The sequence below is a fragment of the Octopus sinensis genome, unplaced genomic scaffold, assembly GCF_006345805.1.
Source record: "Octopus sinensis unplaced genomic scaffold, ASM634580v1 Contig14492, whole genome shotgun sequence".
Taxonomy (NCBI): domain Eukaryota; kingdom Metazoa; phylum Mollusca; class Cephalopoda; order Octopoda; family Octopodidae; genus Octopus; species Octopus sinensis.
Window position 1 is genome coordinate 47,419 of NW_021833258.1, and position 16,483 is coordinate 63,901.

Here is a 16,483-nt window from a genome sequence, read left to right on the forward strand (position 1 = left end):
AATAATCAGGCATAATCACCCTCCCTCAGATGGATAGTTCAGTATAAATCTACTGCTGGAGGAATATGCAGCTGAATAATAAATATATATTACTAACCATGTCGAACAGGCCAACTTTCGTCTCCAAATAAAGTCAAAAACATGTCAAAAAATGAATTAACATGAGGTTCCATGACTTGGTGGTCAATATATCAATTTTTGTCACATTTTGTGACCTTCAAGACCAACTCGTTCACAGCCAAACATGCTGATTCTCTCACAGCGTGATTCTCCGCCTGACATTCCTCCAAATAATAAATAACCTGCAAAATATAACCAACCAACCACCGTCTCCTTCATGTTCTGCTCAATCAGGGACCTTCCCTCATTCCCAGTGATCTCTGGCCACGCCCTCCGAGCCAACAACCTGACTCCCTTTCCCAAATAGTGCCTATTAAGACACAAAGGTGGCAATAAAATCGATAAATATTGATTTTTCATTGATAAATCAGAACAGGAAATGGCTTAGAAGAATTGCCAGGTGGCTTCCAAAGCAGCCCGTCTGACCTGGATTAGTAAGGAGTGTGTCCTTTACTTGATTCCGTCTGACCTTCGAGATTACACCCGCACCTACCTTTCGGGTTGCATCCTTGAACTTGAGACAACCTTTGAAGTTGGCACTGTGTCCCAACTTACCACAGTTGACACAGTACCTCTTCATAGGTGGCGAGGGGCGTGCGGCATCAGGGGGTCTTTTCTAATGTCAGAACAGTCTTTCGCGGGGTCCCTCAGGGCTCTGTGCTGAGTCCCACGCTTTTTAATGTCTTTATGGCATCTGCGCCCATGCCAGTCAATGCTCGTACTGAAATGGTAATTTATGCAGACGACATGGGATCACTCGATAAAACCTGAGTGTGCGTGTCGTAGGCTACAGGTTGCTGTGGATGGACTTGTAAACTGGTGTGGGAGTAGGGGTCTAAAGATGCGTGGGGACAAGTGCAGTGTTCTCAAAGTCTGTAGAAAAACGAGGGGTTACATTAATTACGTCCCTAGGTTATTACTGAACGGGTCAGCAATTGCTGCAGTTGATCGGATGACTTATTTGTGCGTGCTCTTTAAGCCGTCCGGTAAGTTTGATGATCATTTCATGAAGTTACTGAATGCTCAAATATTGAATTCCTCTTCTTTACCTAAAAAGATGACACCTTATACACAGCCATTAGATATGGGGATCATACAAATATTTAAAAACTATTGCTCAAATTATTATTGCTCAAAATGTTTAGTTGAATTTTATGCTTTCTGAATATCAAAAGTGACCTTAAAGAACGTCTTTCAAAATTAAATCTTCGTCGAGTTGTGATGCTGGCTTTAAAAAATTGGAATGAAGTACGCTCTAATTCTTTCTCGATCGCGTCGGCTTCCCGCACTTGAAGCTTTTAATTAATTAACTTGTAGTTATTGGTTGGTTTTCATCATTGAAAAAAATAGTGGTCTTAATTATTAACGATCGCCCAACTGATAAAATAATAACCGAAGCTGTAAATGAAACATTGACAGAAGCTGATGATAAAAAAACAATTGGATGCAATTCTTTTATCTATAATGAAGATTTAGTTGAAAACGAGGATGAGGCCGAGCAACAAATTCTGCAAACTTTGAAAACTCTGGAACAGAACATTTCCTGCATAGCACGAGTCATTAAAAAATTTTACGAATTGCTAATAACAGTAATGAGAAACATCCGAAATAGATACAAAATCAATGAAAAATAACCGATTACTTCATTAAAAAGTGATTTGATAGATATTAATAATTATTATAGGGTTTTCGAATCAATATAATAATTTTTGAATATTCAATCGAACCAGCGATGGTTCGCCGACAAATAATATCTAATGATGTAGCCATCTAAGATCTTTTTCATTCTTGGCTTTACCATGGACTACCAAGTTTTTCCATACTGAAAAAACATTTTAAATAGGATTTAAAAATGGACAGTATGGTCATTAGATATCATTAGATATTATTTGTCGGCGAACCATCGCTGGTTCGATTGAATATTCAAAAATTATTATATTGATTCGAAAAATTATTATATTTGTTCGAAAAATTATTATGATTTGAAAAGTTATTATATTGGTTCGAAAAATTATTATATTGATCCGAAAACCCTATACATTTATATGGTTTAAAATAAAAGATTTCATAATGAAAAAAGCAAAAACCCACGATTTCCGACACAAAATGCCCCAAGCCGGAATTACACTAGTATGCTAAAAATACCAGATAAGGTAGTCAAAACAAAATTGAAAAGTCCAGACAAAATTAGTTTTTAAAAAGTGCGTCTGCTTTCAATCGATTCCCCCTTCGATCCCGAGCCAATGTCTTCGACGGGGACACTTATCCATTTTACAGGCAGGCCACTTTTGTGGTTGTTCACGAGTCCGATTGGAATGAAGCTTCTATGGTCTCACTCGGGGAAGCTTCCTCCGTCGTTGCAACCCGTGTTATTTGACGATCTTCGGGTAAGTACATACCAAACATATATTCTGTACGCATGCTCTTCAATGTTTTCCGAATGACCACATACTGGATATAAGCTCTTCTTAAGTAGTCACTTTTTAGCATTCGACCACACCTCTTCGCTAAGTGATCAACTGTCTTTTGGCTGAGATACAATGACTGCACAATGCTTGTCAAAAATAGGTCGATTCTCGAGTAATTATTTCCATGAGATAACGACTTAGAGGATTCATCAAAATCAACGTTGGGATCATTTAAACCAGTTATTCTCAACCGTGGTGCATGTGCACCATTTTTGGTACATGGAAAATACTCGAAGGGTGCATTGAAAAAAAATTGGTACATGGTATTATTTTTCTAATATTTTTTTATTATCAGTAATTAGTACATTACAATAGTTAACCATTATCATTTGATACCTACTCGTGTCAATCACATGTCTGGTGGTAATTCATGTACGCCTCGGATTTATCGTAAAGAATATCTGAAATATGGATTTATTCCTTCCAGTGGAAACAAATTTAGGCCTTTTTGCAAAATCTGAAAATCTAGGCCATTTTTTCATAATTTTGAATAATCTAGGGCTTTTTGCATAAATTTTTTTTGGCCATCTAATTAATTTGGAAAAGGAAATGACAATCAGATTTAAAGACGTGATTAATATGGAAATACCAAGAGGGATGATAAATCCTTTTTTGACTAGCACTGAAGAGGTGCAAATGGATTTGCAAGATGAATTTATTGGTTTTTTTATCATATTATTTTTTTATAGAAATTAAATATAATTATTCTCACAAGATTATATCCATTTACATTTTGACCTCTCCGATTACGTGATGGTTCAGGGTTAGCTTAAATCTTTATTTCATAATAAGATTCTTCACAAAATTTACAATCCAGTGAGGGAGTCCAGAATTTTCGAGGACCTGATACAGAAAGTCGTGATCGACCAAATCAAATGCTTTCTTCACATCATTCCGAGTAGAAAACAAATTATTTCCGTTTTGTTTTTGAATGCACTAATTAATTATTGCCTGCTCCTTAGCACCCTGGCACAGTCGTTGAGTTCGTAGCTGATTATCGGCAATCAAGCTATATGCTTCAATATAATCTCCCAACATTTTGGTTACACATTTCGTAGCGGGCTTATATAAGTTAGGCATACATGGAAACACAAAAACATTATTTCCAATCTTTGTTGATTTTCTATAGATATATGTGCTTACAAATAAAGATATGCACCTAGGACAAATCTAACAAAGTTTCTAGTTTATATATAAATCAATTTTAAAAATTAACCAGAAACATCAAGAGGGACTGTTAGAAACATATTTAATTCCACTGTCAATGAAACTGTATAAATACGACCCCCAACCATCAACACTCTCGTCTAACTTTCCTCCTAAAAATCAAAAAAAATTTGAGAAATTGATAACCCTAATGGAATAACAAAGATAGTACATGGGGACGGAAAAAAACCTGACGGGATCACTGTGTTTCCCTTCAACAGGGGAAGCCTCTTACCTGGAATGCCACGTGTGTGGACTTTTTCTCGCCTCGGAACCTGCTGACGGCAAGTGCCTCGTCTGGGATGCTACGTGCATCGATTCTTTCTCTCCATCGGCAATCATGTCATCTGCCACTTCCCCCGGGTCCGCTGCGGAAAAGGCTGAGACGGCCAAAATTAAAAAATACCAAGAACTTGGACGCCGTTTGATATTCGTACCAATCGCTTTGGAGACATCGGGCGTTGCAGGGCCTATAACTTTGGCCTTCATCAGCGACATCGGGAGGAAATTGGCCCACAGGACGAAAGAGCCACGCGAGGTTTCGTGGCTATTGCAGCGGATATCCATCGCCATTCTCCGTAGCAACACGCATGCGGTACTTTCCGAGGAGGGTGCGTGCTTTAGCCCCCCGGAATTTCCCCTCTGTACATTCCTAACTTAATTTGTTTTCTCTGAAATTAAAAACACATTTTCTACAATAATAAACTAACAATTATTTTTTGATATGACTTTTGATTACCCTACTAATTTAATAAATCTAGTTAACATCGAAGCTATTGTGTTAAAGTGTTAAAGTCTAAGCTATGTCTTACAATAACGAAAATCAAAAAGCACAAGAAAATGATTCAGGTTGTATTTAATCACTATTTTTTATTTAGAATGGAACTTAAATACTTATTCTATACTAGCTCGGCAGCTCGCTTCGCTCACCGCGACCTAGCTCCTGCGGAGGGCCTGTTTCATCAAACAACTATAAGTTTATGTAGATGTATAAAACTACTACCTTTAATGACTGTCCCTGGGTTTTGTTTATTGTCATTGCAAAACTCATCCTCAAAGGAAATTGCAGCCTTTTAAATCTAAATGGTAATTCATCAAAAATTATCGGAATTCGTGGAATATAAACATCCTCACCTCTATACTTACCTGTTAATATCGTCGCCACTACTATTAGCCATCAATTTTTGATAACTAACCTCGTTCCGTTGCATAATTTAGGTGGCGCAAGATTTCGTAATAAAACCACTGGAACGCCTATCTTTAACTTTAAAAGATGATTCGGCATTCGAGAGGGATCTAAGGAGTTTAAAAATTCAATCCGGTTGAATTTTTAGAAAATAACAAAAAAAATAAAAAAAACAAATAAAAATAAATAATTTAAAAACAAAAAAATAAAAAAAAACAAAAAAAAACTTTAAAAATTTGTGTAATAGTATAAACAAAAAAAATCTCTGCCGCCACGGCAACAACCTGTCTAATTTTTTTAACAGCCAATTAAGATAATGCTTAAGAGCCTTTATAGTCCGAAGATTTAGCTTAGTGACCTTGATTAGACAAACCACTGGCGGAAATGGGGCACCTGGAGATGGGGCAGGCAGAGATGCGGCAGGCAGAGTAGCAGCAGCCAAAAAAGCGACACACAATAAAGATTAAATTAATTACCTTAAGCTGACCGTTTTTTCTTCAGCTTCGTTTTTCCTCCTTCGTTTATCTATTTAAAAAATTATTTTTGAATAATAAAAAATATTAGGAAAAAAGAGGCATACAGAAAATAAATTCTATCTTTACGAAAAACTTCTTTTCTTAAGGTCGTCTTCCCTCCTTCGGTTATCTATTGAAAAAATTATTTTTGAATAATAAAAAAGTTTAGGAAAAGAAGCATACCGAAAATAAATTCCATCTTTACGAAAAACTTAACTAAATATTTAATATTTTTACGCAAATTCTTCTGATTGCGCTGTCAATTGGTGGTAAATTGTGTTAATGATTGTGGAAAAAAAGTTTTGCACGTTGTTGCTGTTGTTGTTCATTTCATTTTCTCTTTCAATTTTCTTTTTCATTCTTTGTTTTCTTTCTCTTTTCACTTTTTTTCAATCTTTTTTCGTTCTATCTAACCCACTCTTTTTCATCTCATTCTTTCTTTCCTATCTCATCTTACTTTATATCTCTCTATCCCCATGTCATTTTGTTTTTTTTGTAAATCTGTTAATTCTCGCAAAACTGGTCGTTCCTGCGCCTCTTGCAATCAGTTTTTCCACCTCTCGTGTGTTAAACTCACTAAACGTGATTCGGCGTCAATCCTTTCTTGGAAGTGCCCCTCATGCCTCCCACACACGTGGATCCCTAACTAAGCCTTCTCCCCTCCCGGCGCCCATCCCGCCTGACAAGTTTCTGTCGCTTCTTTCCGAATCCCGAAGCCTCCGCGTAATCCCTGCAAGAATTCCCAAATCTGCGCGAATCTGCGTTGCTGATACGCTATCCGACATAATCGATCAGTCCCTTAAAAGCAATCTTCCAGAACTTGGTGCAAACTATTTTCGTTTCCTTCTGTTTGTCTGGGAGCTGCCCCTCGTAAAACGGAGTCAGTAAATAGGACATCGGCCGCTCAGCAGATTAAAGACCGCTGCAGTTCGTTGATAAAGGCACCCTTCGACTTATCATGGATCACGCCAGATCGCCCCTCGACCGCGAAATCTCGCGGGCCTCTTAAACAAGACGAAGGGGTACGCTTAGCCCGGTCAGTTAACAGCAAACTAATGCAGGGAGATGTCTCTGCTGCTGTTCGCCTTATTTCATCCACGGCATCCATTGCCCCGCATACTGATTCTGTTCTGAATTCACTCCAGTTGAAACATCCTCCCCCTCCACCTGATATCCGTGAACCCCCTCACATAGCCAAAACCGAACGAATTGTTTCCTCCAGTGACGTGTTAGCCTGCCTTGGATCATTTCCACCGAGCAGTAGCGGGGGAGTAGATGGCCTAAAGCCGATACACCTAAAGGATCTTGTCGCGCCCATGACAGGGGAATCTGGTGCACGCCTCCTGTCCTCGATTGCATCCTTGTGCAGCAGAATTGTCTCTGGAAATATCCCATCTTTTGCACGCGATTTATGTTCTCGGCCAAACTGACGGCACTTAATAAATTGATGGGGCATCAGACCCATCGCTGTGGGAAACACATTCAGGAGGCTCTCTGCAAAAATTATCCTCACTGTTATCCTCCTGATTTGAGCTCTCAGCTGCTGCCACATCAGTTCGGTGTCGGTGTTCGCGGTGCTTGTGAGGCTTCTGCCCATGGGGTGAGGGAGTTGATCATCAATGGCAATCCAAAAATCCCATATCTTGTTAAGCTGGACGTGCGCAACGCTTTTAACAGTGTTCGCAGAGACCACATCCTGTAAGTTGTGCACACCCGCTGCCCGGCACTCTACCCAATTGTCCATCTATCTTATGCGCGTTCCTCGAATCTCCTTTTTGGGAAAAATCTGCTGTCTTCAGCGTCTGGGGTTCAGCAAGGGGACCCATTGGGACCTCTCCTATTTGCCCTCGCAGTGGACCATATTGCTCAAAGGCTTTTGTGCCCGTTAAATTTCTGGTATCTCGACGATGTCACCTTAGGTGGCTCGCTTGAAAATATTCATAACGACGTTGCTGATATTATTTCGGGTTTTAGCCAAATTGGCTTATCCCTTAATGCAGTGGTTCTCAAACTTTTTTTCCTTGCGTACCCCTTGCCATCTAAATAATTTTTCGCGTACCCCTTATCGATTTTTAAAAATTAAGGAAAAAAAATATTTAATTAATGAGATGGATGGTGTTGTTTATCAATCACTAATCTATCGATTTCTGGATCCTTTGACGAAAGACACACCCGAATATCATGAACAACATTCAGCCTCGCACGATGAACTGATTTAATTAAACAACGATGAAACCTTGTTCGCAGAGATATGTAGTCGGAAACAAAAGCAAAAAATCGATTATATAAAATCCAATATTGTGATATTTTGATGTCATTTTACACCAAAATTCAATTAATGGTGCAGATTCAAATAAGATTTTTGACTCGTAAGAATTTATTAATTCAATAACTTCTTCTTGAATATTTGAAGGCAAAACATTAACTTTTACGGAAAAAGGATTGACAAAAAACTTAAGATCTACTTCATTAATTTCAGGTATATATTTTTCAATTTCATTCTTCAATCCAAGTAAATGGAAGTTATTTGATGTTTTAAATTTTCTATTTCATTTAATTTTAGATGGAAAATGTTTTCATTCAACTTATCAAACATAGTAAAATTAGAATTTGTTGTATTATCTATCCACAGTTGGAGCTTCATACGAAAAGACCTACAATATTGCATTATTTCGTAAAAAACCTTGTTTTTTCTAAAAAGTCAACAATGGTAACTCCCTTAGTTTGTACCGATAAATTCAAAGCATTAATTCGCGAAAAAATGTCCGTTAAATAAGATAGCATTACACCCCAATACATATTGATAACTTTGATAAATATAATTTTTATTTTCGCGAAAAAAATATTCATAAATTTCATTCTTCAAACTGTGCACTCTGGAAAGAAATTTCCTTTGGATAACCATCGAACTTCTGTGTGATATAGTAAAACCTTCTCATCTGAACCAAATTCTTCACAAATTGAATAAAAATTCGCGAATTTAAAGGACTTTTTTTGATATGATTGACAATTTTAATAACATCGTCAAGAACATTTTTAAGTTCAAGAGGCATTGTCTTCACAGCAAGAACATAACGATGCAACATACAGTGAAGATGTTTTACATTTGGATTGACAGATTGTACTCTACCTCGGAAACCAGAGTTACATCCAAGCATAGCTGGTGCTCCATCTGTGGTGCATGCACTAAGATTTTGCCACAATAGGCCTATCATAAGTAAAAAATCAAAAATGTACCTTCTGTTTCAAAAAAACAATTAACTGCATCGAAAATATCAGAACCTTTGTGTTTAAAGGTAAGGAATAGTTGAACAAAAATTCTTCCTTAATATTTTCCATATAAAATATCGCACATAAACGAGTAACTGAGAGCAATTTGCTACATCTGTTGATTCATCCAATTGAATTGAAAATTTTTTAAAGGCAGCACTTTTTATTTCAGTAATGACCTAATAATAATTAACCAGAAAATAACTTGTTCTTTTATGTTTTCGGATAGATCTCGTATTCTTCTATTGACGGTATCATTTGAACATGGAATTTTTCGAACAATATGCTCCAATTTATTGCCAGGGAAACATTCAAACATGTCCTTAATGCGTATAATAAGATTCTCGGCAATTGTATGTGGTTTTTTTTGGCTTTTGCGATCCGATATGAAATCATGTAAGAGAGTTTTGATAGTAAAAAATAATGTCAAAATTGAAAGAATCGTCTATTTTCCGAATATTATCTTTTTTTTCTTAAAAAATCATTTGGTTTTCCGATAGTTTCGAAATGATTAGAAACTTGATGCCGAGAAAGTAATGAAGGTTTCATGGATTCAGGGCAAAGAATCTTTTGGCAAATAATACACTGCGGATGTGGCACACCGTTTTTAATCACAAAATAAAATCCATAGTTGAGATAACTATCGTTGTATTTTCGAATCTTGTTAACAGGTAAACTCAGAAAACTAGTAGCGTGGAGATTTATTTTATTATTATTATTTAATTTAATTATGATTTTTATTATAATTAGAATTAATAACTTTTTTATGTTGAAACGAAAATTAAATAGATTTTCAAAAAATTTTCGCGTACCCCCTACAGAATTTCGCGTACCCCTAGGGGTACGCGTACCCCAGTTTGAGAACCACTGCCTTAATGGCTCCAAGTCGGAATTTACCCTGCTTTTCTCGATCATTCTTTATTTTATCCTGCTTTCACGTCCCTGTCCAGAAAGTTGTCGGTCTCTCTGCGACAGACCCGGACGATCTGGTCATCCTTGGTTCACCAATCTCTGGTCGAGGTATTTCCGCCGCCATTGACGTAAAAAACGCAGCTGGTCAAACACTGGAGCGTATCTCCCAACTGGCGCACATGTCGGGCTATTCCTTATAAGAATTACCTATTCATCCCCCGCCTAACCTACCTATTCCGCTCGTCTCCATGCTTTCGGGAACCAGACCTCTTGTCCGACCTGGACTCCGTAATCTGGAAGTCAGTTGGGAAGCTTCTTAATGTTGACTTTGGCGGGGACCTACTTACCCGCGCAATGTTACCCCTCCGTTTCGGAGGCATCGGTATCCGCTCGTGCAAAGACATTTCTATCCCATGCTACCTATCTTCGCTCTCGGCATCAAGAAATTTTGTCAGTTCTGTTCTTTTTCGCTCCCCTGAACGTTTTGAACTAGCTGAATTTTCTTCTGCCCTCGCTGCCTGGACCGCCTCAGGTCTTTCCTTCCCCGTGGAGGATCACTTGCTGAGGAGTTGGGACTCCATCCGCTGCAAAGAAGTGGTAAAGTCCCTTAAAGGAAGCGCCGATCAAGTTAAACTCGCCTCGTTGAATGCAGCCTGTCACCCGCATTCTGGAGACTGGTTGAAAGCCATCCCTCTGTCCACCGCTGGCCTCCTCTTGGATGATGAATCGACTCGAATCGGGACCTGTCTTCGTCTGGGAATTCCCCTCTGCCACCCTCACCGGTGCAAGTGCGGCCACATGATGCCCCGATGGTCTCCACCCCCTTTCGTGCCGCTTAAGCACCGGGCGTATCCCGAGACACGCTGGCCTGAACCACGTCGTCAAACAGGCCCTCAATGCCGCAGGCTTCCCTTCTGTTCTGGAGCCTGCCGCCTCGACCGTCGCGACGGCAAGCGTCCAGACCAGTGGTTCTTAACCTTTTTTAAGTCAGCGCCCCCTTTGACACAATTCGAAGCTTCAAAATTTCAGCGCCCCCCTATTATTTAATTTATTTTTTTCAATTATAGATTTATTGGCAATTTTTTCGCCAATTGTTTCATTTTAATATTTTCGAATATTACTTATTATTTTTTTAGAATTAAAAAGGGTATTCACAAACCAAACTTTTTTATATAAAAAAATTTTAGTGACTGCCTTGTGCTTGATGGGAATTTGTCAATCGTTTTATGTCAGCTTCAATAGTCGACAGACTTAGTCTCAAATCTCCTCTATTCACAATTTGTAATTTATTTCTTTTTTTGGTCAAAATATTAGAGACTGCACTAAATCCTCTTTCAACTAGATATGTTGAAGGAAATGCTATTATAAGTGTTTCAATTTCATTCCACAATAAAGGATATTTTTTTCTATGAGTAACCCAGAATTGTTGATATCCATATTTGTTGAAAATGACTTTAGCTTCAAAGTCATATTTCAGATTTAATAAATTTTCTGTTATTTCTTGAGATAAATTAACGTTTTCAGTTTCAAATGGATTTATATACCAATCAAAAAATTTTAAATTTTCTAAATCTTCAAAGCGGATTTTCATGTCATCTTTAACATTTTTAGATGCAAGCAAAAGCATTCACAGTCAGAATCCGTTAATTTTTCGACCTAATAAATATTATTACAAAAAATAACCCCAATTTTTGTAGATTTGGAAAATTAATAAAAATCTTTTTCTTAATATTGTTTTCATAAAGTTGTAATTTTTCAATAAAAGGCATAATAATTCCTTTTACATTTATTAAATTGATATTGTTTCCTTGCAAGCTAATATTTACTTGGTTGATTTTATAAAAAATATCAGCTAGATAAGCTATATCAGCTTTCAATAAAATCAACTTACTAAAATGATTAAGGAATAATTACCTAAAAATTCTCTGCTCATGTAACTGACAAAATTCTAAGATTGAATCATACAATTCAAAAAATCGACACAAACAGTTTCCTTTTGAAAGCCATCTAACATGGGTATGCAAAAGAAGTCGTTCATAATGCTCATCGTTTTGTTCACAAATATGTCGAAATATTCTCGAATTCAATGGGTGCATTTTAATACGATTTATTGCACATATGACAACATTTAGTGATTCATTCAGCCTCTCACTTAAATTTTTCGCAGCTAAATGCTGTCTGTGAATGACGCAATGGATTGTAAAAATATTCGGTACTTTTTCCTTCATATATGCCAAAAACCCACGATGAACTCCAACCATCGCAGGTGCCCCATCTGTTGAACAAGCAAAAATATTGCTAAGGGGTATTTCATGTTTCAAAAAATATTGTTCAACAGTTTTGAAAATTGTTAATCCTCTTGTATCGAGTTCAAGGTGTTCAGAAAATAAAAATTCTTCTTGAATTACATCATTTTGATTAATATAACGTACGTAAACTAATAAAAGTGCAACACTATCGTTGAATGTCGATTCATCAATCTGAATTGAAAATTTTGTTGTTCTTAAAAATGCACATAGGGTTTCTTCGATATCAAATGCCATTTCATCAATTCTGGAAGAAACAGAACTATTACTCAAAGGAATTGATGAAATTATTTGTTCAGAATCACAATCAACCATTGAATTTAACACTTCTTTGATAGCTGGTAATATTAATGACTCTCCAATAGTATGAGGTTTTCCTGATTTCGCTATCAATTGCGATATTTTGTATGATGCTAATAGGCCTTTTTCAAGCATCTTCGAATTTTTTTGTAAATAGTTGATTAATCATAAGACGATTTTCATAATTATATTTCAGATTAGAAAAATAATTGATATCCGCATCAAGTTTGTCAGGATGACAAATCTTAAGATGATTTAGCATTCTTGAAGGCTTCATTCCTTCATTTGTAAAGACCTTTTTACACATAAGACACATTGGAAGTGAATTGTTATGGTCGTAGGGTATCACTCCAAACTTTAGGTATTCATCCGAATATATACGTCGTTTTACTTTTATCAGACATCTATAAAATATAATTAAAATATTTATTAAAAAGTTCTAAAATATTAAATACAATTAACAAATATTTATAAATATTATCAGTGAATAATTTTTTACGTACACACACAGACAATTTGAATTTAGAATTAATAGAAAAGCACGTGATAATGATTTACAAAAACTAATAAAATATTTATAATAATTAAAAAAATTAAAATTCCAGCGCCCCCCTAATATGTTCCAGCGCCCCCAGGGGGGCGCCAGCGCCCCCGTTAAGAATCACTGGTCCAGACGGAATGACGGTCTTTCCATTCTCGGAGGGGAAATGTCTCGTTTGGGACGTTACCTGCGCGGACACCTTTGCCCCCGGGACCGTTGCTCAGTCTGCGTCCTCCCCCGGCTTCGCTTCCCGTCGGGGTGAGGAGACGAAGCGGAAGAAATACGTCTCTCTCTCACCAAATTACCACTTTGTCCCGATTGCTGTGGAGACAAGTGGGGTGATAGGGACGGGCGGAGTATCGCTTCTGTCCGAAATTGGGAAGCGCATCAACAAGGGCACGAAGGACCACCGCGAAATCAGCTGGCTGTACCAGAGGATATCGATCGCAATCTTGCAAGGTAACTCGCTTGCAATCCGAGGTGCAGCCACTGCTGACTCTTAATTAGCTATTTTGGTTAAGTTTTTTTTTTCGATTGACTATCAAAGTGTTTTTCAAAATCTGTTAATTGCACTCTATTCAAAGTCGTGCAATCTGTAATTGCACATTCTGTCAAAGTCAAATATGATAATCGCTTTAATTTTGATTCATGGTCGATAATGATATATGCATTTAATTTTAAAGAGAAAATCATAGGATGAATTGAATTTCTTTATCGCGAATAATTGGGAGTTCATCATTGTTAATATTCTCTCTGTCGTTTTCATCAAGGATATTCTTGACGTAAATTTTACCTGGAAGGTTTAATGACCTCATCATATGTCGAAGACATTCACGTTGTTCATTTTAACCAAAAGCAGAAAATTTTTTTTAATTTTTTTTGGGGGGAAGGTTTTAAGGACCTCATCATGTATTCGAGGACATCGTAGTTGTCATTTTAACCAAAATGCAGAAATTTTTTTTAATTTTTTTTGGGGGAAAGATTTCAAGGACCTCTCATGTAGTCGAGGACATCGTATTGTTCATTTTAACCAAAATGCAGAAAATTTTTTTTTAATTTTTTTTGGGGGGAAGGTTTTAAGGACCTCATCATGTAAGTCGAGGACATCGTAGTTGTTCATTTTAACCAAAATGTAGAAAATTTTTTTTAATTTTTTTTGGGGGGAAGGTTTTAAGGACCTCATCATGTAAGTCGAGGACATCGTAGTTGTTCATTTTAACCAAAATGCAGAAAATTTTTTTTTAATTTTTTTTGGGGGGAAGGTTTTAAGGACCTCATCATGTAAGTCGAGGACATCGTAGTTGTTCATTTTAACCAAAATGCAGAAAATTTTTTTTAATTTTTTTTGGGGGAAGGTTTTAAGGACCTCATCATGTAAGTCGAGGACATCGTAGTTGTTCATTTTAACCAAAATGCAGAAAATTTTTTTTTAATTTTTTTTGGCGGGAAGATTTTAAGGACCTCATCATCGAGGATATTCTTGATATGTTAGATTTTTGGGTGGAAGATTCTTGGAGGAGTTCATGATTTTAAGCTTGTTCCCCATTATTGGCTAATTATAAGGCAGGGGTGGCCAACCGGTCGATCGCGGCATGTTTCGTGGTCGATCGCTCGATATATAAATTGCTAATTATTTTTTTTGTATTTAAATCATTGCAAAACTCATCCTCAAAGGAAATTGCAGCATTTAAATTATTATAAAAAAAATATTTATCAATATTAAAGTAAGTATTTTTCACGTGTCTTGTTATGAGGTGTAACAAAAAGTCCAAATCATATAAATTTAATGCCAAATGGGAAAAAGACTATATTTTTACGATGCACATGGAAAAATGCACATGTATGCTATGCAATAAAATCATTTCATTACCAAAAAGGGGAAATCTTTGTCGACATTTTAATTCTTTACATCCCGAGTTCAACAAACACTTTCCTTTAAATTCCTTATTACGGGAAGAGAAAGTTGAACAATTAAAAAAATCTTTTTTTTCACAACATACAATTTTGAAAAAGTTTATTAATTCGTCCAGATCTGCAACAATTGCATCATTGCGAGTGACTCGTCTCCTCGTAAAACACAAAAAACCTTTCACTGATGGGAAATTTTAAAATCTTGTTTTTTGGAAGCTGCCGATTCACTATTTGATGGTATGAAAAATAAACAGGAAATTTCAAATTGCATCAAAGAGCTTCCTTCACCTCTCAAAACAGTCAATTGTCAGAAGGGCTGAAAGCATTTCTGAAAATCTTCTTTCGCAGTTAAAAAAGGATCTTTACGCATGTTCGTGTTTTTTTCTACAGTTTGACGAATCAAACGATGCTATTGATATCGCCCAACTATGTGTATTTTCCCGTTTAATCTTCCATGATCTAACTGTCAAGGAAGAGTTATTTGCTATTATACCTATGAAAGAAAGAACAACTGGTGAAAATATTTATAATTCTTTCAAAACGTTTTTGTTATCATTCGAATTATTACCGTTAATGAAGAAACTTGTATCCATAACAACAGATGGAGCCCCTGCAATGATTGGGAATCAAAATGGATTTATTGCATTTTGTCGGAAAGATGAACATTTTCCGAAATTTTTATCATATCATTGCATCATTCACCAACATGCATTATGTGGGAAAATGTTAAATTTCAACTATGTTATGGAGACAATAGTTAAAATTATTAATTCCATCCGAGCCAAGCCCCTACAAAGAAGATTATTTCGACTTTTTCTAGAACAAGTCGATGCAATCTATGGCGATCTACCTTTACATTGTGACATAAGATGGTTAAGCAAGGGATTAATTCTCAGTCGTTTCAGAGAATTATTATCATACATTAAAGAATTTTCTAAAGAAAACAACAAGAATTGGCATTTTCTTGAAAATCCTGTTTGGCTAATAAACTTGGCATTTTTAACCGATATTACCAGCAAACTGAATGAACTCAATTTAGAATTACAGGGAAAGAATAGATATATTATCGATATGATCAGTTCAATAAATGCTTTCATAATGAAGTTGGAATTATGGATATCTCAAATCAGAAAAGAAAATTTTACCCATTTTCCTAACATTGAAGATGAATTCACAAAACAACTTGTGAATAAAAATCATTATGTCAATGAATTGCTATGGTACTAGAAAAAATAATGAACGAGTTAAATAACAGATTTAGCGATTTCAAGAAAATTACTATATTATGCAGTTTCTTTGTTTCTCCGTTCATGGATGTAGACATCGAAAATATTTCAGAAGAATTTAGCAAGATTTTTGACGTTGATCGAAGAAAAAGTCAAATAGAAATTATAAATCTAAAAAATGACATCACTTTAAATTACATTCAAATGTCAACATGTGGAAATTTATGTCTCAGGAAAATATCCAATTTTGATTGATTCGTATCAACGAATTCTTTCATGCTTTGGAAGCACATATTTATCCGAAACATCATTTTCAAGTATGAAAATGATAAAATCTCAATACAGGACACGTTTAGCGGATGACCATCTTGGGGATTGCATGAGAATAGCAATAAGCTTATACGAGCCAGAATTTGAAATAATCGCAAGTGAATTACAATGCCAAAAATCGCATTAATTTTTAATTGTAAAATAAAATTTTTGATATTAAAATATATAAGTCGATCTCCAAAAAATCGCAAA

General features: G+C 36.1%; 2 protein-coding genes across 2 annotated transcripts; both read right to left on the reverse strand.

Moving 5' to 3' along the window:
* Positions 1–10,860: 10,860 nt before the first annotated feature.
* On the reverse strand, positions 10,861–11,304 carry LOC115230105 (SCAN domain-containing protein 3-like). The gene has a single exon (XM_029800330.1). It carries the CDS (start codon positions 11,302–11,304, stop codon positions 10,861–10,863), a length of 444 nt encoding a protein of 147 aa, XP_029656190.1.
* A 283-nt stretch (positions 11,305–11,587) lies between these two features.
* Positions 11,588–12,418, reverse strand: LOC115230106 (protein ZBED8-like). The gene has a single exon (XM_029800332.1). The coding sequence runs from the start codon at positions 12,416–12,418 to the stop codon at positions 11,588–11,590; it is 831 nt and encodes a 276-aa protein (XP_029656192.1).
* Between the last annotated feature and the right edge of the window lie 4,065 nt (positions 12,419–16,483).

Coding starts and splice junctions, on each gene's coding strand:
- LOC115230105 (XM_029800330.1), bottom strand. CDS start 11,304: ATGCTTTTGCTTGCATCTAAAAATGTTAAAGATGACATGAAAATCCGC.
- LOC115230106 (XM_029800332.1), bottom strand. CDS start 12,418: ATGCTTGAAAAAGGCCTATTAGCATCATACAAAATATCGCAATTGATA.